Source organism: Pseudophryne corroboree, chromosome 5 (assembly GCF_028390025.1).
Source record: "Pseudophryne corroboree isolate aPseCor3 chromosome 5, aPseCor3.hap2, whole genome shotgun sequence".
NCBI lineage: Eukaryota > Metazoa > Chordata > Amphibia > Anura > Myobatrachidae > Pseudophryne > Pseudophryne corroboree.
The window spans coordinates 439,107,574-439,130,571 of NC_086448.1; the positions used below are offsets into that span (position 1 = coordinate 439,107,574).

A 22,998-nucleotide genomic window follows, 5' to 3' on the forward strand; every position below is an offset into this window, starting at 1 on the left:
GAAAAGAAAAGTGCCCATCTGGCCTGACGAGGGTTGAGACATTGTGTGCCTTTCAGATATAGAAGGTTCTTGTGGTCTGTAAGGATGGTGATTGAATGAGAAGCTCCCTCCAACAGATATCTCCACTCCTCTAGAGCGAGCTTGATGGCTAGCAACTCCTGGTCGCCAATGGCATAGTTGCGCTCCGCTGGGGAGAACTTCCGTGAGAAGAAACTGCAAGGATGTAAATGGCCATCTTTAGCCCTCTGAGATAACACCGCTCCTACTCCAACGGAGGAGGCATCCACCTCTAGGATGAAAGGAGAGTCGATGTCAGGCTGTTTCAGGACAGGCGCAGAGATGAACCTCTGTTTTAAAAGATGAAAAGCTTGCATGGCTTCTTCAGACCACTTGGACGGGTTAGCACCCTTCTTGGTGAAAGCAGTAATAGGCGCCACAATGGTGGAAAAGTCTCGTATAAACTTTCGGTAATAATTGGCGAACCCTAAGAACCTCTGGACCTCTTTGAGGGTTAAGGGTACCGGCCAATTCTGGATTGCTTGTAGTTTCTCAGGATCCATCTCTAGTCCGGAACCGGACACAATGTACCCTAGAAACGGAATGGACTTGACTTCAAAGACGCATTTCTCTAATTTGCAATAGAGATGATTGACACGGAGACGGGACAGAACCTCCTTTACCCAAAAACGATGTTCCTCTAAATTGTTGGCAAAAATGAGGATATCATCTAGATAGACCACGACATGACGGTATAGAATGTCTCTGAAGATCTCATTGACGAAATGCTGGAAGACAGCTGGAGCATTGCTCAATCCGAAGGGCATGACGAGGTACTCATAATGTCCGTCACGGGTGTTAAATGCGGTCTTCCACTCGTCACCCTCACGGATCCGGATGAGATTGTATGCACCTCTCAAGTCCAGCTTTGTAAAGATGGTAGCTCCGCTAACTCTGTCAAAGAGCTCAGTAATCAGGGGTAAAGGATAGCGGTTCTTGATGGTAATGTCGTTCAAACCTCTGTAGTCGATGCACGGCCGCAGACCACCATCTTTCTTTTTTACAAAAAAGAAGCCTGCGCCGGCTGGAGAAGAAGAAGGTCGAATGAACCCCTTTGCTAGGTTCTCTTTAATGTATTCCTCCATAGAATGCGTCTCGGGCAGAGACAACGGATAAGTTCGGCCTCGAGGTGGAACCTTCCCTGGAACGAGATCAATCGGACAGTCCCATTCTCTATGAGGAGGAAGGATATCAGCAGAAGCTTTACTGAACACATCCGTGAAATCTTGATATGGAGGAGGTGGAACATCAGACGACCTGGGGGAGGAAGAACAGACAGGCAACACTTTAAACAAACATGTCTCAGCACAGGAGGGACCCCATGCCAGGATTTGCGTAGTCGTCCAATCAATTGTAGGATTGTGAAGACGGAGCCATGGAAGGCCCAGGACCACAGGATGTGTGGCTCTTGGAATCACTAAAAGTGAAATAAGTTCGGAATGAAGAACTCCCACTCTCAGACGAACTGGTAGAGTCCTTAGAGCAATAACTGTATCAAAAATTTTACTGCCATCCACGGCAGTTAAGGAAAAGGAGGAAGGAAGTCTCTCGGTGGGTAGGGACCACCGTTTAACATAGGCTTCGGTAATAAAGTTCCCAGCTGCTCCGGAATCCAGGAGGGCAATGACGTTCTGATAACGTTGAGCAACTTGAAGCGAGACTGGGAGATTACAATCTTGAGGAGATGGAGAGGAGATCATTACTCCTAGCCGGCCCTCTCCTTGGCGAGCTAGGATTTGAAGTTTCCCGGACGTTTGGGACAGGCATGAATAGTGTGAGACGGGGCTGCACAATACAGACAGAGAGACTCAGAGAGACGTCTTCGGCGCTCAGCAGGAGTTAAACGGGAACGGGCAATTTGCATGGGTTCATCTTTAGTTGGTGACAGTTGGCGAGGAGGAGGAGCAGAAGATTTTGGAGCAGATGATCTTCCACGCTCAGTTGCTCTCTCTCTGAAACGTAAGTCAACTTTTGTACAAAGTGAGATTAGCTCATCTAACTTGGAGGGTAAGTCTCTGGTAGCTAACTCATCTTTAATACGCTCGGATAAACCATGCCAGAATGCAGCATACAGGGCCTCGTCGTTCCATGCCAGTTCAGATGCCAGGATCTGGAACTGTATAAGATATTGTCCTACAGTATGTGATCCCTGGCGTAAACGGAGAATCTCAGACGAAGCTGAAGTTAGCCGGCCTGGCTCGTCGAAGATGCGCCTGAATGTTGACACGAATGCAGTGTAAGAAGATAGCAGGGTGTCGGACCTCTCCCATAACGGTGATGCCCAGTCAAGGGCTGAGCCACTGAGAAGTGAGATGATGTAGGCAATTTTTGTACGGTCACTGGGAAAATTGCCAGGTTGTAGCTCAAACTGAATCTCACACTGGTTGAGAAATCCCCTGCAGAATCTTGGAGATCCGTCAAATTTTGCTGGCGTTGGAAGATGAAGACGTGGAGCAGAAACGGGTAAGGTGGGTGGGGTTATAGTTGGAGTCACTGTGGTTGACGCCCCAGATGCGCCTGATCCACGGAGAGTTGTCTGAATCCCATCCAGCCGAGTAGAGAAATCCTGGAGACAGCGGATGATGTGGCCCTGTGCAGCCTCCTGATGTTCAAGTCGGGCTGCCAGTTCTTGCATCGGCCTGGCCGCTTGATCCTGGTCTCCGGCTGGATTCATTTGGTCAGTGCTTACTGTCACAACTGAGGGCCTGAGCTGACGGAAGGCAGCCTCAGTTGTAGGGGCTGAGATGTACCGGAACCTGGGAGGTTGTATCAGACCCCTGGACATGTAAGTAACATGAAGAGAAACCGCCCGAAGGCGTGACCACGACAACTTGAGTAAAAGTCAATGATATTTATTTATGACAAACTCCATGCATCACAGTAGCAGTAAAAAGAAACATAAAAATCAGCAGAGAAATAATAATACAGTTCCTGGGTACTACAGGGTGGCAGGGGCCACAGAGCTCTGGTGGTATGAGACAGTTCTTATTATCTGCAAGTTGGAAAGTCCTTACCAGGCTCAACTGTAGCAATGAGGAAAGCCCAGGGTCGTACCAGCTGGTGTTCCAGGGAAAGCTGGACTGCTGTAGATAAAATGCTGCTGTGTGTACTGGTTAGAACCAGACAGGTGTTGGCACGGAGTGGATACTGGCTGGAACCAGTTAAATAATAAATAAAGCTTGAGAGCGATGCAATATAGATGAAATGTAGAATTTGAGAGCGGAGAAATAATAATACCGGTGGAGAGTGGTAAACTGCAGAAAGGACACCGGCCCTTTAAGAGAAGCTGTACACTGCTGGAAGCTGAGCTGGAAGCAGGTGATGTTGTAGCTGGAAACAGGTGAGTCCAGAATGGATCGGAGAGTCAGGCTACACCGCAGATGGAATGCTGGTGCGGGTCTCTATAGCAGAAGTCTGGAGACAGGAGCTGGAACCTGGAAGACAATCACAGGAGAGAGACAAACTGGAACTAGGTTTGACAACCAAAGCACTGACGCCTTCCTTGCTCAGGCACAACCTATTTATACCTGCAGCAAGGAAGGCATTGGCTAGGCAATTATGCAAATTAATAATACTGACGTAATCGCCACTCTGAATGCAGAAGCTCAGGGACGGCGGCGGAGGCCGCGGGAGACGCCATGCCAGATGTATAAGGCGTTACTGTGACTGCGTCCAGAGAGACAGGAGAGGATGCGGGAATGTGCATATCAGGATAACAGATGGGATTCGGTCCTGGAGCGCTGAGCCAGCCTTAGGAGGCATCTGATAGGTAAGAAATGGCGTCCAGATACCCGGATCGTGACATGGCTTTTCCAATGGTTTTTATCAAATGGGTTTAGAGTCCCCAACATATTCAACAATGTTCTGTTGAACCTTTCAGGCTGAGGGTTTCTCTAAGGATGACAAGGGGTGGTTCGTGATTTCGTTATCCCACAAATCGCACAGAGTCCCTTAATCAACTTTCTCTAGATCTCTCTCCCTTGGTCAGAATGTAGTCGGTTAGGCAGACCGTAATGAACAAAATATTTGCCCCATAGAGTATTGGCTACAGTATGTGCTTTCTGATTTGGTGTAATGTATGCTTGGGCATATCTTGTGAAATGATCCGTAATTATTAATATGTGGCATTTCTTTCCGGGTTCTACTTCTAATGTTAAAATGTCCATACAGACTAGGTCCATAGGACCATTACTCCTAAAATTTACTAGTGGGGCAAATTGACTACTTACAGTCTTCCGTACTATACAATTTCCACAATTTTGGCAATATGCTTCTATTTCTTTCCTCATGCCTGGCCAATAAAACCTTTCATATATTAGATTTAAGGTCTTATCATTTCCTAAATGGCCATGGTCATCGTGTAATGCTTTCATTACCATAGATCGATATATCTTTGGCAATACCAATTGATATTTTTTTCCTTCCAATTACCCGATATAACAATCCATTAATTATCAATAAATGTTTCCTTTCTCTTTCTAATAACCTTACTCCATCAGAAGCATTAGATATTAAAGGGTCCCAATTTTGATTACTTTTATTTTTTGTTATTTCAGATATGATAAGTCCAATGTCTGGATCTTTCCTCTGATCTGATATGCAAAGGGGCTAGGGGACAGGGATGTCCTCTGCACTAGGATAATTATGACTTATTCGTAATGAAAGTTTCCCCTGATTTTATGATTATAAGGAAAATAAATCACCATTCATCATAGGGGGTGCCGCCATAGACAATAAGTTACAGAACAACACAGGACAGAGAAAGATTGTCTCTTTGTTGGCGCACTCAAGGATAAGAGAATAAATTTATTTGCATTTATTGTGAATTACAAGTTTCATTAAAAAATAACCTTTATTAATATCATTTTAAAATGTTGCAATTGAGAAACATAAATGTGAAGAAATATGTGCAAGATTGTGTGAATGCAGTGAATTAATTCACAGATATAAAGAAAAAGAAAAAAATTTTTTTACAAATAAATAAAAACTGTTACACAATGCCTGATTCTTTTGCTCAATTAACTGAATATTAATTTATAGATCGTGAATAATAAATGGTAACTATATATGGGTTATTGCTTCTTGTGTATCCTTTCAAAGGGTAGTTATGGATGTGAATATTTAATTATATGTAATTATCATAATTACGTCACATCTGGGTTGCCCACTAATTTCATATGGTTTATAATACCCTTTATGTAATCCACTTAAACATACAGATTAGGTATTCACCTTCACTAAGTATAGTGGAAACCTAGGTCACAATGCAATATTTGAAGAAATGGGGTCTGCACGTACATTTGTTCCCATTAAAGGATGTGGAGACTATTGGCGTAGGACCCATCAGACCTTCTGGAATTTTCCCATTCTACCAGGAATTCCTCATAGCGCAGTAGCTGACTTCTAGGGGGACTGTGAGGGGTTCACCGTCCTCCCCCATCCATTTCACTGCCCAGAAAGATTATGGCTGTTTAATGCTGAATTATTATCAGTAACTCTTTGTGAAAAGTTTCCAGGATCAGCAGTGCATTCATAGGCCCTATGCCCTGACCTACCACATCTGAAGCATCCTCGGCCTCTATTATTATAATTACTTCCCCTTCCCCTCACAGATATATTATTGTTTGTCCTTGACGATGAGAGACTAGAATTACTGTTGGTTTGTAAAACCATAAACTGTTCTAGTTTTTTATTTTGTTCCTCTATCATTTTAAGTATTTTTTCTTCAAATGGATTCACTTCCACCATGGGTTGTACCATTTTTACCTTTTTTATAGTTTTTTCTCTCATTTCAATTAATGCTTCCTCCTGCTTTACCTCTTTTAACAGATCATTAAAAGTGGGAGGGGTCTCTCTTCTCCCTGAACATCTTAACATTTGAGCCACAAAGTCAGTGGTCAATGCTCCTCTAATGAGCTGCTTCATCCTACTTCCATACACCTCCTCTCTATTAATACCCCCTTTGTCAAATATTTTATACAAGAGTTTATCTATCCTAATCAAATAAGCGCTAAATTTCTCCCCAGGTTCTTGGAACGTATGATGGAACCTCGAGGTCAAATCTCCCACATCCTCTAAAGTGCCATAGGCATAATCCAAAGCTTCAAAATAAGTTTCAAGTGTGGCTTGCGGGTTGCTTCTTCTAGCTGCCTGAATAATACCCGTGGCTGGGCACCTCAAGCTCTCTACTACCCTCTGCCTTTTTATTTGGTCGGGACATTGCCACTCTTCAGCTTGCTGAACAGCAGCTTCTTTCCACGCTTCGTATGTTTCTTCCCCAAGTGGCACAGGCACTATCCTGAAAATATTCTCAATCTCCTGTAACTTCTTTCATAGTGACACCTCTCTAACTGGGTGACAACTCTATCTACCATGGTCTCAGACTGCCCTGCACTTACATTGGCACCATCCCCCTGGATATTGCTGTTCTCATTGATCCTCTCTGGGTTTTCAGCAGAGGCTGAGATGTGAGCACTGTTTCTTCCTCACTACTTTTAGACCATCTAATGCACCACAGTCTTCCAATCTCTCCCCCAGCTACAATCATTGTAGGTATTAACCTGGCATCTAACTATTTTTCTGTCTCTATCAGAATAACCACAACCCTCCCGGAATCCTCTCTCCATTTGTCTATGATCCGGGGTTTACTTACTCCATACAGTTTGTCTAAAGTCTCTAATACTACATCATCGTGAATGTCAGAGAAATTTCCCCCCTACTCCCATACACTTTTTTAAACTTGTTCCTCTCTGTGTACACCAAGTGTATAACTCTTCTCCTGTAATCTTCTCCATTATAATGTCCTGAATATTTATTTCAGCAGTGCCTCCAAAATGTAACCCTACCTTACCTCTAGATGTGGGTCACTAATATAAGTTTGTGCCTCCACCCAAGCTAATTTCTATATTGGCTTGCCTGGGTAAGCCTTGTGTAAAGTAGTTGTGTTATTTAATAAATATACATTTAATACACTAATCCTCTTTATATATTAAATACTTGTTCTTCTTCTCTTTTCAGGGTTTCAGAGTCCGCTGGTACCAACACAACACTTTTATGGTAAGTATTATAGATTTGTTTTAATACATTCTTTACATAAACACTACATTTACCCTATATCCAATTCCTTATTACAATACTCATTTGATTAAACAATATCTTTTCCTATACATTAAATTCTGCATGCATTACAAAAAATACATTTGTATATACTAGCGTGAGTGACCCGGATACTCTCAGATAATAAAATGTTTGCGCAGTTGGGGCCCATTTAGTACATAGAGAAGCTGTTATCCTTTAGAAGTAGTGGATATTTTCCAATGTAGGACCTAAGGTTTATTTAATTTCATTTGCTGGGAATAATAGATGATCCTCCTCCTTTCCCTATATTCTTTGCCTTCAACCAGCTAACAGATGCAGTACTTTACAAATAGCAGAGAATATTGTTTTGTTTCCATCTGGCATAAATATGCAGTTTAGATAGATTACTAGGGTTCTATTCAGCCTTTCTCTCTCTTTGGTTACTTTTGTTTCCTTTTTTAGTATCCACAAAGTCTGTATCAATTATGTAACCTTTCTAGTCATCTAGTAGTAACTCTGCAACTCATATTAGAAATAGTCTCTCATAAGCAGCATAAAGGCTTGTTCAGTTAATAAGTTGTATCCTTGCATAAACAATGCTCCAATTGCACCATGCTAATGGAATATTTGCATATAAAAGTTTAAATGACTTAAATATTCACTCCTCCTGCTCATCGGTATATGCAGTCTCGTTATCACTGTGTATGTAAATATATACTATTATAATCTCCATCTTATTATATGACGGGACATACCACTATAGTAACAGCCTATTACGTCCAGCATTTCCTTTGTCCATATAACTACTGCAGTGCAGGTTATTGGTGTAATTAAGCAGGGGCTTGTTAATGAGTCACTATAAGTTCTTGAGTTCCTGACTGATTTCAGTCACTATTAATATACTTCAAATGATCCAAATAGCAAGAGAGTCACAAGCCTTTATAGTCTCCCACCATTAGAAGGAATAAAGTCTATTGCCAGGTGTTTCTTTTTTTCTTACCCCCAGGGCTTTGTCTTTATATGTACTTGAGCTGCTTAAATCCTTATTATTGTACCCCTTACTTCATGTATATTTTCAGTTCACAGTTCTTAAGCGGTTAACTTTAGTGTGCAATAAGAAATGCCTCTGGATAACACAGTCAAAACATATGTGTGCAGCTATATGTCTCTCATATCTATGGGAGCAGCCTCAAGTACTTAATATGTGCAGGTGTTAATAGTTCACTTACACCTCCACGGTCATCAGCAGATCAGCGGTGCTGTCACTTTCTTCCCCGACTCTCCTATTGGCTCTAGCTTGCAGGCGTCACCTCCCTTTGTCTGGAGTCTCAGCAATGGAACGGCCCCCTCACTGAAGTTTGGTATATATGGTGCCGCCTCCTTTCTTGTTACACCGCCGCTAGGGGTAGGAGATGCTGGATCTCTCAGCCACGTCGCCGCCTTCTGCCTCCTGCTACCCGCAGTTATGTTTACAGCTGTCCGCGGGAGCAGGGGCAATGCAGCCGCCCACACTCTGGAGCGGAGCGGTAGCCTAGGGATCTGAGGACAGGTAGGCTACCTTAGCGGCTTCTCCTGCCCTCCTGCCTCTTAAACCCGGCCGCTCCGTCTTCCAGCACACAGACTTCCTTGACCGGCTATGCTACCCAAAAACTCTCCGGCTGCTGCTGTAATTTTTACAGCGTTACAGCTCTTAGCAGCGTTGGAGAGACCCAGGTGCCAGCACTGCAAGGGGGATCAGCATACTGCCCGTCCTGCTGGCTGAGAGCGTCTTTTATACACTTTCTCCATCGGCCGCGCGGGTCCCCCTTTGCACACGGCTCCCCCTTTCTACCTGCGCGCAGTCTCCCTTCTGCACACGGCTCTCCCGTGTTGCCGGCGCTCGATCCCTCTTTGCGCACGGCTTCCCCATGTTACCGGCGCGCGGCTCCTGTCTGCGCACGGCTTCCCCATGTTACCGGCGCGCGGCTATTCTCCCCCTTCTGCTGTCTCTATAGCATACTAAGCGCGTGAGGAATGCAGCAATCATTTTCACTCTCCTGACCCATTTATTTCTGTACCACAATAAATACATATAGACTATTTACATCATATATTTCATATATATACAAATAAGCAACTAAGCTATTATTATATTAATATTTACAAAAGGAATAATACATATTCATGTTACAATTAAATTAATGAAAAATATTTTTCCAAATAACCACATAACATATCAGTTTGGCCCATAAATCGGTCAATTTTCACACTGTTTATTATTGGTGGTCATTCCGAGTTGTTCGCTCGCTGCCGATTTCACAGTGTAGCGATTAAGTAAAAAAATGACAAAAATGCGCATGCGCTAAGTACTTTCACACAAAACTTTGTAGATTTACACAAGCTCGAGCGATGTTTTTTTATCGCTCGAGTGATCATAGTGTGATTGACAGGAAATGGGTGTTTCTGGGCGGAAACTGTCCGTTTTCAGGGTGTGTGCTAAAAAACGCAGGCGTGCCAGGTAAAAATGCAGGAGTGGCTGGCCAAAAGCAGGGCGTGTTTGTGACGTCAAAACAGGAACTAAACAGACTGAGGTGATCGCAATCTAGCAGTAGGTTTGGAGCTACTCAGAAACTGCAGCAAATTATTTAGTAGCAGTTCTGCTAATCTTTCGTTCGTTATTCTGCTAAGCTAAGATTCACTCCCAGAGAGCGGTGGCCTAGCGTTTGCAATGCTGCTAAAAGCAGCTAGTGAGTGAACAACTCGGAATGAGGGCCATTGTCTCCAGTTGCTGCTGTAAAATAATTCGGTACCTACTGTACCTTCTGTAGGGCCCGATTCAGGATCATTAGCAGAAGGGTGGAAATCTGTAATTTCTGCAATTCTGTGCATGCGCGAGGACTTAAACTGCGATCGTATACGCTTACATTTCAGCAAGGCAGGGAGGAGCCGGCATATAGGGCAGCAGCCCGCATGCTAGAGAAAGGAGTTGTAGTTATGCAATTTCTCACAAAACTACAACTCATGCAGAATTAGGGCCCTTGTCCATAGTTTATTTTACAATATAACAGCTTTGAGATACTGTAGATGTTTTGCTGGTCTTATGCTGAGACAATTTTTCAACGTTTTGACTTATCACTCTAAATATACATTTTGAATCTGAATTCACTTTGGTACATTCAGGTGAAAAGTCCTTTATTATAACCAAGATCATAAATCACAAGGACAGTAGTAGAGATAACTGCAGTTCCTGCAAGTAACATCCCCAGCATACTGGAGGAGTATTTCATTTTTAAGAAAGACTCCTTCTGAGAATATGAGACTGCACATGTGCTCAGGGCCAGACTCAGGAGCTAGTCGGAGGCTGGGGGAGAGGGACTGGAAGATCCTTCTCCTGCAAGAATGCATCCAGAGGAGTTTGATACATAGGGGTCAGACCGTAATTCCCATTGATAATAATGGGAACTGAGATTTTTAGCACTAATAATCATTTAGCAGGCATTAGGCTATTAGTACATAGATGTAATACATACGATTATGCCAAAACTGCTGTTCCTGCATAATTTTATGAAAAACGGGCTTGATAAATAGGCTGTTTAGAGGCATATGTGTAGATGCATCCTTCCTCATCTATCCTCTGTATGTAATGAGTCGCTGCACAAAGTGCGCATGAGACCTGCTAGGACCCGTGCAACTCAGCCAGCGCCTAGCATCTTTGTTCCCTGAATCAGACACACAAGCGGACAATACTAATTAAAATAATATGCGGCATGACTATATTCTGTGTGCGAATATAGCTGCATCTGCATATGAAATGCTGCGTTATAGCGTTTTCCAGGAAAACACTGCAACTTAGCAGTTTGTATGCAAATACAGTTGCATGTGCCACTGCTACTCCCCCCCCCCCCCCCCCCCACCAAGAGTACACTCACCTGCACCCAAAAATGGTGATCGGTGCGCTCCAGTCATCTGTTCTCCTGTGCTGCTGCTGTGAACCCTATGATCAGTGAAGTGAGCACAGATGCCTGCACTTTGCAGCATGTCAGCTCACTTTGATCTGATCAGATGAGCACAGGACAAGATGACAGGAGCTCTCTAATCATCCTTTCTGGGACTTTATTACACAGTGAGTAGCCTGTGTCTATCAGACACACAAGGCTGATCACAAGGGCCATATCGGAGCTCAGCCTTTACTGCTAGCATGCAGAGAAGCTTTCATTATATATTCAATTTGACTGTAGCAGCAGCAGTCAATTTCCCTCCCTTATCCATCCTGCGGAGGTTGAGTTATACTGCAGGAGGCAGCTTTCAGGGTGTGCTTATGTTACCGGCAGTCGGGATTCTGGCGGTCAGGATCCCAATGCCAGAATCCTGATTCCTGATTGCTTAAAATGCTGACACGCATGATCCCGGCATACAGGGTCTATTCCAACTCATGTGTGTCCACTACACCCATAGAGAGGGAATAGAACCTGTGGTGAGCGCAGCAAGTCACTGTTCCCACAGCGTAGTGAGCGCATTGAGTCCGAAAAGGGGCTCCGTTGCGCTTGCCACCCTGTCGGCATTCCAGCGTCGTGGACACCCACAATTGGGAAAAGTCCCTGTTGGTTGGCTTGCTGACCGTTGGGATTGTGAGAGGGCGGGATGTAGGGGGAGGTTATGTGGTGACCGCCAGTCACATGACTACATCCCATCTACAGAAGACACTGATCTGTATTGTGAACTTACGACCTGAGTTGTACGCTATGCCAATGTTTTCACAATTGAGCAATTATCTGCAGACTGCACATGAGCTATGATCGCACTGCGTATGTGTAAGGTACCTTTGTGAATCTACTTGCAGTGACGATTTCATTATAGAGTGACCGGAAGGGATAGTTTAGGGGAGTTTAACGGGGAGTGGCAGCAAAAGCGCAGGTGTGATCATGTACGCAGAGAAACATGGAGCCTTCAATGCTACTTCTGCATCCAGTCTGTGTAACTATAGAACTACTTGAGCAGTCGATGTTCCTCGTTTTTGCGTTTTGGCTGCAAATGTGTATGCAATTGCAAATGAGTTGAGATTCCTCTGGTGGATGTCTCATTTCATTTTGGCGGTAGATTCACTTGCTAACATTAGCAGTTCCATAGCCTAGAAAATCACACTTGCTATAGAGTACTACTCTGAAACAGGCCCTTATACAATAAGGAGACATATTGTCATTCAATTCACTTGTAGAACAAAAAAGATTATCTGTTGGATACAGTATGTCTATTTGAGAAGTGAAAATACTCCATGCCAGGTTACAGTCACTGTTAGGCGCCGGGGTCCGCTCGTCAGTGCGGCCCGGCGCCTAGCAACCAGGGACGCCGTGCGCGTACAGCCGCCGGCTCCCTGGCAACGCTAGACGCCGGGCGCACGGAGCCGCTCTGACCTTAGCAACGGGGACGCCACGTTCAGCCGCGTTCCCCGTTGCTGGGTCTGTCCTGATTACCTCATGGTGTGCTGGCCGTGCAGCATGCAAGCTGCACGGCATTTCAGTTGATTACCCTGTCTGGATTTTGATTGGAGGGTTCCTGAATAAAGGCACCCTCAGGACTCCTTACAGACGCCGGTGATAGCTTCCTGTTTGCCTGTGTCTGCTACAGAGAGTTTCCAGTCCTGCTCAATCCGGTTGTTCCTGTCCTCAGAGATCCTGTACTCGGAAGTTTGTCATCTGTTCCTGGAGTCTGACCGAGCACCTTTAACATCTTGTGGTGTTCGTGAGTCGCGGCTCAGCCGTGTGTTGCGGCTTGTCCGCTTACTGTTTATTATTTAGTTTACTTGTGTTCTGGAGCTTTTGCGGAGGATTCCGCTCCCACAGATCCACTCTGGTATCCAGCGGTGCTGGATAGGAGTAACGGATCAGGGGATCTTTGGTTGTCCTTTTCCCTGGCGGCTAGTCCGCACATACCTTTGGTTTAAGTTAGTTAGCTTGTAACCCCTGGCCTGGTTGCTTAGTCAGAGGGCCCCTTGTTATCACCCTGTCTCGGACTTCCCCTTGTCTCCCTTTAAGACCTGCGGGGGCATCGGGGTTGGGCAGACATAATCCGCCCTTCGAACGCGGCTGCCATGGGCTCAAGCAACCATAGTCTCGCAGGGGATTTCTGATAACACGGGCGAGACAACGGAGTTAGGGTGCCAGGGGTTACTAGGCTCTCCTGCTCCCACAACCAGCTTATTTTCCCTGTACTCAGACCTCTGCCATAAGATCTCCTCCGGTCTGGAGTACAGGAATCATAACATTATCACCGGCCAGACAAAAGAAAAAATTTTAATTAACAGGAGTTAATTTTTTCACTTATTCAGTTGGGAGATTTTGTCGGCCTCATGAATCCCGCCGGTATTGGGCCAAATCCTGGCCAGCTTCTAGTTAGTCAGATTCAAGAACTTACTCAGATGGTTCAGGATCTGTCCCTCCGGGTGAGGTCACAGGAAGATCTGTTACGGACTTCCCCGAGGGTCATCCTGAACCAAAAATGCATCTGCCTGACCGTTTTTCTGGGGATAGAAAACAGTTTTTTAATTTTAAAGAGTCTTGTAAACTTTATTTTCGTTTAAGACCAGTCTCCTCAGGTACGGAGGCTCAGCGGGTTGGAATTATTATTTCTCTGCTTCAGGGGGATCCTCAGACCTGGGCTTTTGGTTTAAAGACAGACGATCCGGCCTTATCGTCTGTAGACGCCTTTTTAAAATCTTTAGGGCTATTGTATGACGACCCTGATAGAGAGGCGTCCGCTGAGAGTCAGTTGCGTGCTCTTAGACAGGGTAGGAATCCCGCAGAGAATTATTGTACGGAGTTTCGCCGTTGGTCGAACGACTGTGGATGGAATGACCCAGCTCTGCGCAGTCAGTTTCGCCTCGGCTTATCTGAATCTATAAAAGACAGTCTCCTTCAGTATCCCGCTCCTGAGACTCTCGATAAACTCATGGAGCTCTCTATTAAGATAGATCGTCGGCTCAGAGAGCGGAGGGCTGAAAAAGGGGCATCTGTCGGGTCTACTCCTTGTGTGCTTTCCATTCCTGTAGACATGGAGGAGCCTATGCAGATAGGTCTCTCCAAACTGTCTCCTGAAGAAAGAACCAGGAGGCAAAATTCTGGTCTTTGTTTATACTGTGGAGGTAAGGGACATTTTGCCCGTAGTTGTCCGAACAAATCGGGAAACTTCCTGACCAAGTGAATTGTGAGGGGGTTCACTTTGGTCTGCAGCTCATCTCCTCAAATAACTCACTGTTAGTTCCTGCTAAAGTTTCCTTTGGCAGCCTCTGTTCCTCGGTCTCTGCTTTTGTGGACAGTGGAGCTGCAGGGAACTTTATGGATTTAACATGGGCCAAGGCCTTAGGTATTCCTCAGTTAACCTTGGGTAGGTGTGTCACCATGCATGGTTTAGATGGGAGTCCCTTGTCCAATGGGGTTATTTCTCTAGGTACACCTCCTGTTTTACTCTCGGTGGGAGCCCTGCATTCTGAAAAGATTGAGTTTTTCCTTACTCATTGTCCAGCAGTTCCTGTGGTTCTGGGTCACCCTTGGCTGGCCTTTCATAATCCCATCATTGATTGGCAGTCGGGGGAGATCTTACAATGGGGTACCATCTGTAATAAAGAATGTATTACGCTTCCTATCCGAGTAGCTGCCGCCGTTCCTGCACCCATTCCTGAGGAATATCAGGATTTTGTTGACGTGTTTTCCAAGGGCAATGCGGATATTCTGCCTCCCCATAGGCCTTACGATTGTGCCATTGAGCTAATTCCTGGTGCCACGTTGCCTAAAGGAAGGTTATATGCATTGTCTGGTCCTGAAACTGTGGCCATGAATGAGTATGTGAAAGAAAGCCTTGGGAAAGGTTTTATCAGGCCATCTAAATCCCCTTTAAGTGCAGGTTTCTTCTTCGTAGAGAAGAAGGATGGTTCACTCAGACCCTGCATTGACTTTAGAGCTTTGAATAAAATCTCAGTAAAGAATACTTACCCTCTGCCGCTGATCTCTGTCCTCTTTGATCAGCTACGTTCGGCTGTGATTTTTTCTAAGATTGACCTTAGAGGAGCATATAACCTCATCAGAATCAAGTCAGGGGATGAGTGGAAAACGGCATTCAGTACTCAATCAGGCCACTATGAGTATCTGGTTATGCCATTCGGCCTGTCAAACGCTCCGGCAGTTTTCCAGGATCTCATTAATGATGTGCTCCGTGAATTTCTTGGAAGATTCGTTGTAGTCTACTTAGACGATATTTTGATATATTCTGACTCTGTAGAACAACATGTTACCCAGGTGCGTCAGGTGCTAAAGAAATTACGTGAAAATCACCTATATGCCAAACTGGAGAAGTGTGAATTTCATGTCACGGAGGTATCCTGTTTAGGGTACATTATTTCCCCTCGGGGATTCCGTATGGAACCAAAGAAGCTCCAAGCCATCCTTAGTTGGGCGCAACCCACCAACTTAAAAGCAATTCAGCGCTTTTTAGGGTTTGCGAACTACTATAGAAGATTTATTCACTCTTTCTCTGACCTAGTTGCTCCCATTGTGGCACTTACTAAGAAGGGAGCAGATCCTACCAATTGGTCATGTGAAGCTGAGTTATCTTTTCAGGCCTTGAAACAAGCCTTTGTCTCAGCCCCTGTCCTTAGACATCCCAACCCAGAATTGCCTTTCATTGTTGAGGTTGATGCCTCGGAGGTTGGAGTTGGGGCTATCATTTCTCAGAAGGATCCAGATTCCCTTGAATTACATCCTTGTGCCTTTATGTCCAGGAAATTCTCATCTGCAGAATCCAACTACGATGTTGGTAACCGGGAATTGCTGGCTATTAAATGGGCTTTCGAGGAGTGGAGGCATTGGCTTGAAGGAGCGACCCATACCATTTCAGTTTTGACTGATCACAAAAATCTTCAATACATTGAATCTGCTAAACGACTGAATGCCCGGCAGGCTCGTTGGGCTTTATTTTTTACTCGTTTCAAATTCATTATCACCTTCAGGCCAGGTTCCAAGAATACTAAGGCAGATGCCCTGTCACGCAGTTTTCTTCCAGTTCAAGACAATAGTCCTGTTACTCCCATACTTCCGTCTTCAGTCATTCGGGCAGGCCTCACACAGGATGTATTTACCCAGTTAAAGCTGCTTCAACATCAAGCTCCTGGAAATACTCCTGCTGGTCGTCTTTTTGTCCCTGAGTTTTTGAGAGCTACTGTTTTGGCGGAGTTTCATGATAGCAAGGTTGCCGGGCATCCGGGAATCGCTAAGACTTTGGAATTAGTCTCCCGCTCAGTATGGTGGCCTGGTCTTTCCAAAGACATTAAAGAGTTTGTTTTTTCTTGTCAGGTCTGTGCACAGCATAAAGTTCCCCGTTCTTTGCCTATAGGTCAACTTATGCCCTTGAATGTTCCCCTTAGGCCATGGTCGCATATCTCCATGGATTTTGTGGTGGACCTCCCTCTGTCAGCCGGATGCCGAGTCATATGGGTGGTAGTGGACCGTTTTAGCAAAATGGCCCATTTCATTGCTCTTCCCCGATTGCCATCTGCCCAGGGATTGGCAGTCTTGTTCCTCCGCCATGTTTTCAGACTCCATGGCTTACCCACTGATATTGTTTCTGATAGGGGTCCACAATTCATTGCACAATTTTGGAAGTCTTTTTGTGCTTCGTTAAAGATGAAATTATCTTTAACGTCCGGTTATCATCCCCAATCCAATGGGCAGACTGAGCGAGTTAACCAATCTCTAAAACAATATTTGCGTTTGTACTCGGCCAAACTCCAAAATGACTGGTCTGAGTTTCTTCCTTTGGCGGAGTTTGCTTATAATAATGCCTGTCATTCCTCCACCAATGTGTCTCCATTTTTTGCAGTTTTTGGTTTTCACCCCAGAGCTAATTCATTTTTTCAACATTCCTCTGTCTCCTCTCTGGCCCTGACCTCTCATCTTAAACTTATTTGGAAAAAAGTGCACTTGGCTCTCAGAAAAGCAGCATTCCGGGAAAAAAGATTTTCTGACAGGCTCCGGCGGCCGTGCACTTTTAAAGTAGGAGACAGGGTGTGGTTGTCGACTCGCAACATTAAACTTCGACAAACCTCAGCCAGATTGGGTCCTAGATTTATTGGACCATTTCTCATTATCAAAAAAGTCAATCCAGTTGCTTTCCGGTTACGTTTACCAAAAACTTTACTGATCGGAAATACCTTCCATTGCTCATTACTGAAACCATATGTTTCGTCCAGTAGATTTCCTCGTAAAATATCTCAGGGGAGATCACCAATAAATGTACAGGGTCAGCAGGAGTTCTTGGTGGAGAAGGTTCTCGATTCCAAGTTGTCCCGGGGTCGGCTTTATTTTTTGGTACATTGGAGAGGTTATTGGCCAGAGGAAAGGTCTTGGGTCCTGGATGAGGATCTTCATGCCCCGAGGCTCAAAAGGGCATTTTTTCGAGAATTTCCTCAGAAACCCGGCTTTAGGGGTTCCTTGACCCCTCCTCAAGGGGGGGGGGTACTGTTAGGCGCCGGGGTCCGCTCGTCAGTGCGGCCCGGCGCCTAGCAACCAGGGACGCCATGCGCGTACAGCCGCCGGCTCCCTGGCAACGCTAGACGCCGGGCGCACGGAGCCGCTCTGACCTTAGCAACGGGGACGCCACGTTCAGCCGCGTTCCCCGTTGCTGGGTCTGTCCTGATTACCTCATGGTGTGCTGGCCGTGCAGCATGCAAGCTGCACGGCATTTCAGTTGATTACCCTGTCTGGATTTTGATTGGAGGGTTCCTGAATAAAGGCACCCTCAGGACTCCTTACAGACGCCGGTGATAGCTTCCTGTTTGCCTGTGTCTGCTACAGAGAGTTTCCAGTCCTGCTCAATCCGGTTGTTCCTGTCCTCAGAGATCCTGTACTCGGAAGTTTGTCATCTGTTCCTGGAGTCTGACCGAGCACCTTTAACATCTTGTGGTGTTCGTGAGTCGCGGCTCAGCCGTGTGTTGCGGCTTGTCCGCTAACTGTTTATTATTTAGTTTACTTGTGTTCTGGAGCTTTTGCGGAGGATTCCGCTCCCACAGATCCACTCTGGTATCCAGCGGTGCTGGATAGGAGTAACGGATCAGGAGATCTTTGGTTGTCCTTTTCCCTGGCGGCTAGTCCGCACATACCTTTGGTTTAAGTTAGTTAGCTTGTAACCCCTGGCCTGGTTGCTTAGTCAGAGGGCCCCTTGTTATCACCCTGTCTCGGACTTCCCCTTGTCTCCCTTTAAGACCTGCGGGGGCATCGGGGTTGGGCAGACATAATCCGCCCTTCGAACGCGGCTTCCATGGGCTCAAGCAACCATAGTCTCGCAGGGGATTTCTGATAACACGGGCGAGACAACGGAGTTAGGGTGCCAGGGGTTACTAGGCTCTCCTGCTCCCACAACCAGCTTATTTTCCCTGTACTCAGACCTCTGCCATAAGATCTCCTCCGGTCTGGAGTACAGGAATCATAACAGTCACAGACGTCTTTTTGTGTTCACAGATTAATTATATCTAGTGGAATTGGGAACTCACATTTCTTGGGCTTTTTAATTGAATTTAATGCACTAAGGGGGTAATTCAGAGATGGACACAGCCACTGCGTTCGCATGCAACGGCCGCGTCCATCGGGTCTGCGCACACACACTGGCCAAAGTGCCTGACCCTTCACCAGGCGGTCACACCCGGAAGGTGATTGACAGCGGCAGCCCGTCAGGGGGGTTGTTGACCTGGCATTTGGTGGACGTAGTCCGGACACCACAGGCGTTTCTGGACCGCTTACTCAGGGACCATCTGATGTCACACGCAGCTGCTCCGAGAAACAAATGTCACCGGCAAGGGACTCCCTCTTATCGCTGCATTCGCAATTAAATTATGAACATATAGCGGGGCAATGCCACACACATGCTGGCCAGTCTTGCCCTGTCCTGGGCGGCCCCAAGCATGTGAGTAGATGGATTCAGATCTTGCTGCGAAAGCAAGATCTGCATCCATCTCTGAATAGCCCCCTAAATCACTTCAGTAAAACCGGTGTGCTTTTATGAGAAACAGTCCCATTTTCACATGAAAACAGAGCTGTTTACAGGGATTTCATTTCGCCTGCCTGAGGTAGGTGAAACAAAGCCCCCAATAAGCCAGCGCAAGGTGCTGACTGGATAGCCCCCTGAGCACTAATTACCCGTGGTCAATGACTGCAGGTAATTGGATACCCCCCTATATATTTGCTGTGAAACTTGATGACAATGTGTGTACCCTCTGCCCCTTAACTCATGTTCTTTCTTTGATTTTTTTTTGTACCCCACCCTACTTGTTTCCTGCTTATAACAATAAAAAAACTTGTGAATAAAAAATTCAGTTCCATGCATTGATAGAAAAACTTGTACTAATTTTTTTCTCTGCATAATTTCAGACCTTGTGGCCATATTAATAGATTTTGTTTTGCATTTCTAATGGTTTTGAATTCAGAGATCATTCTACTTCAGTCATTACTGTTTTTTAATATTCCTTCCCCTGGATCTTTACCTGATGGATTGGCATAGGAGATTCTTGGCCAGATGCATCATTGCTTGGAAAGTGATAAAATGGTGTGTGAAAAAGCACCAGCCAACTAGCTCCTAACTGCCATTTTTCAAACATAGCCTGTGACATGGTAGTTAGGACCTGATTGGCTGGTACTTTTTCACTCTCCATTTTATCACTTTCCAAGCGATGATGCATCTAGCCCTCTGTCTCTGTCTGATGTGCTGTTCTGTACTGCTTGTGACTGGACAGTCTTGATGTAAAGTTTATAACTCAAACATCCCAACATTGGGGGTCATTCCGAGTTGTTCGCTCGGTATTTTTTTCTCGCAACGGAGCGATTAGTCGCTAATGCGCATGCGCAATGTCCGCACTGCGACTGCGCCAAGTAAATTTGCTATGCAGTTAGGTATTTTACTCACGGCATTACAAGGTTTTTTCTTCGTTCTGGTGATCGTAATGTGATTGACAGGAAGTGGGTGTTTCTGGGCGGAAACAGGCCGTTTTATGGGTGTGTGCGAAAAAACGCTACCGTTTCTGGGAAAAACGCGGGAGTGGCTGGAGAAACGGAGGAGTGTCTGGGCGAACGCTGGGTGTGTTTGTGACGTCAAACCAGGAACGACAAACACTGAACTGATCGCAGATGCCGAGTAAGTGTGGAGCTACTCAGAAACTGCTAAGAAGTGTCTATTCGCTATTTTGCTAATCTTTCGTTCGCAATTTTGATAAGCTAAGATTCACTCCCAGTAGGCGGCGGCTTAGCGTGTGCAAAGCTGCTAAAAGCAGCTTGCGAGCGAACAACTCGGAATGACCCCCATTGTTAGTTTGGGATTGGGCATTAGTGGGTGTAACTGCAGAATGTTGTGTATCCATACATACATCTGACCCCTCCGTGGGTGTAATCTCACCACTTTTTGGCATATTTATCATTAAAAAAAAACACAATTTTCTTGCCATACACCCTTAAGCAACCTGCCTGCAGTGTGTGTGGCAGGACAAAGAAGTAACCTGGAGCTTCTCATTTCTATGCAAACCCAACAAAAATGTATACTGTATCTGTTCTTTGGGGCTCCATTTGATAGAATTAATTTATTAATCCGAAGTATTTCAATTCATCACTGTTTTTTAGTGAAAGATCTTGTTGTCCATTGCAGGTAGTCACAACAGCCAAAGCCAAGGACTGAGTGGAGACCACAGCAATAATAATCCGCATGGTAAGAGAAAAGCAATAGTAAAATAGTAGTATAAATAGCTGTATGCACTGATAAAATTTTCTATACTTATGTCTTCTTTTATTATTATTTTTAAACTGATTCACCTACTTTCAGACATTCTGTTCATAATGAGGAACACAATAAATGCTTTGTACATGTTTTGCTTTCAGAGACCTTTCAATGATCACTGGTCTGACTTCTGCTGCTGCTGTCATTTTACTGGTTTTTAATAGTGTTATTCCTGTTTTTCCAGACAAATAGAGGGATCTATGTACTAAGCCTTCGAGTGAGATAAAGTGGACGGAGAGAAACTACCAGCCAGTCAGCTAACTAACTGTCGTGTTACAGGCTGTGTTTGAAAAATGACAGGAACTGATTGGCTGGTACTTTATCTGGGATGCAGTTAAGATCCTGAAGCATGGGATCCCGGCAGTCGATATACCGACGCCAGAATTCCGAAGAACGCTGTAAGCCCAGCATCTAAATACTGGCAGGGTTTGGGATCCCGGTGTCAAAATCCCGATCGTTCTTCCAGTGGGACGCATTGGCATCCTGCTGTGAGGGGGTATGAGGGAGGTTAGGTTTAGGCATTAGAAGGAGGGGTTAGGGTGCAGGGACAGATAGGATAGGGTTAGGTACCGGGTAGGAGGGTTAGGGTTAGGCACTTAGAGGGGGAGGTTAGGGACCAAGCGGGGAGGGTTAGGTTTAAGCAGCGGGGAAGGGAGAGTTAGGATTAGTCACCACCGGGGAGGGTTGGGTTTAGGCACCCACAAGACAGGGTTAGGGTAGGGGGCAGGGGAGGGTTAGGGTACTTTCCAAGGGGCAGCCGGGATTTTAAAGGTCATGATGCCACTGTCGGTATTCTGCCCGCTGGCATACCATCCATTGGGATATCATTATGAAACCCTTTATCTCTGTCCACTTTATCTCTCTCCAAGGCTTAGCACATAGAGAGAGGAGCCAAACTGGCTCCCTGATATGTTGCACTGTCTCCTAGTTACTTACTGGAGAATCTTCATGGAAAGAAACTTAATAAGTGGTGCCAGCGGACAGGTGACAGGTGGTTATTGATAAAAAAAAAAGGTACAGTTAAGAAATAATTTGTGCAGAACCAATAGGACATTTCTATACAAGGAAACTTGTTATATAGTATCAGGATCCATCACAGATCTGATCCCAAAATATGGTAATGTTCAAATGGTACGTTGTAACCATGTATGTTCTGTATGGAAATGTCATTTTTAAAACTGTATGCGTTCTGTAATTAACTCCATATAATTGAACTGAATTAGGGGACATTTGGATTGTAAAGGAACTCTATGTTGACTGTACAAAAAAGGGGGCTGTAGCTAGAAGGGGATTTTGTAGCCTGTACACAGACTTTGGGGTATATTTACTAAGGTCCCGATTTCATTCGAGTTTTTTTTTTTTTCAAAGTGTGATCTCAGGAATTTACTAAACACAAATCTTGGCAGTGTTGGGGCTATCCGTATTGAGATACACTGCTGACCACAAAAATACGAATGAATAGACCAGCGGTCAAACACGGCTGTTATTTTATACAACTCAGTAATTTACTAAGAATTCGTATTCTCAATCACTTCCGACAATAGCCAAACACTGCCGGAAAACCATAGAATTCATGAAAAAAATGGAGCTTTCAAATAGACCTGCTTTTTGCTGGCATGTTTGGATAGTCATGCACGGATCTGTGAGATCCGTGCATGCTTATTTGTGGAAAAGGGTCAGAAAGAGTTTAAAATCATAAAAATAAATTGCGTGGGGTGCCCCCTCCTAAGCATAACCAGCCTCGGGCTCTTTGAGCCGGTCCTGGTTGTTTATAAATACAGGGGAAAAAATGCATACGGTCCCCCAGAATTTAGACAACCAGTACTGGGCTCTTTGTCCAGTCCTCATTCCAAAAATACAGGGGATAAAAAATGTAGGGGTCCACTAGCCAGAGAGATAATGACACAGCCGGGGGATACTTTTATACTGGTTCTTGCAGCCATAGCATTACCCCCCCAACTAGTCACCTCTGGCCGGTGTTCCCTGGGGGAGTGGGGATCCCTTAAATCAAAGGGTCACACCCCCCAAGCACCAAGGGCCGTTGGTGAAGCCCGAGGCTGTCCCCCGCACCCCTGGGCGGTG

At 45.2% G+C, this 22,998-nt stretch overlaps 1 protein-coding gene across 12 annotated transcripts in view; it reads left to right on the plus strand.

Moving 5' to 3' along the window:
- LOC134927833 (NFX1-type zinc finger-containing protein 1-like) overlaps window positions 1–22,998 on the plus strand; it is a 585,162-nt gene that overhangs the window by 177,023 nt on the left and 385,141 nt on the right. For all 12 annotated transcript variants that reach the window (XM_063922818.1, XM_063922822.1, XM_063922829.1 and 9 more), the window contains 2 exons: window positions 7,075–7,113; window positions 20,788–20,847. In XM_063922818.1, the coding sequence (XP_063778888.1) occupies window positions 7,075–7,113; window positions 20,788–20,847 (99 nt within the window). The remainder of the gene's footprint in view (window positions 1–7,074; window positions 7,114–20,787; window positions 20,848–22,998) is intronic.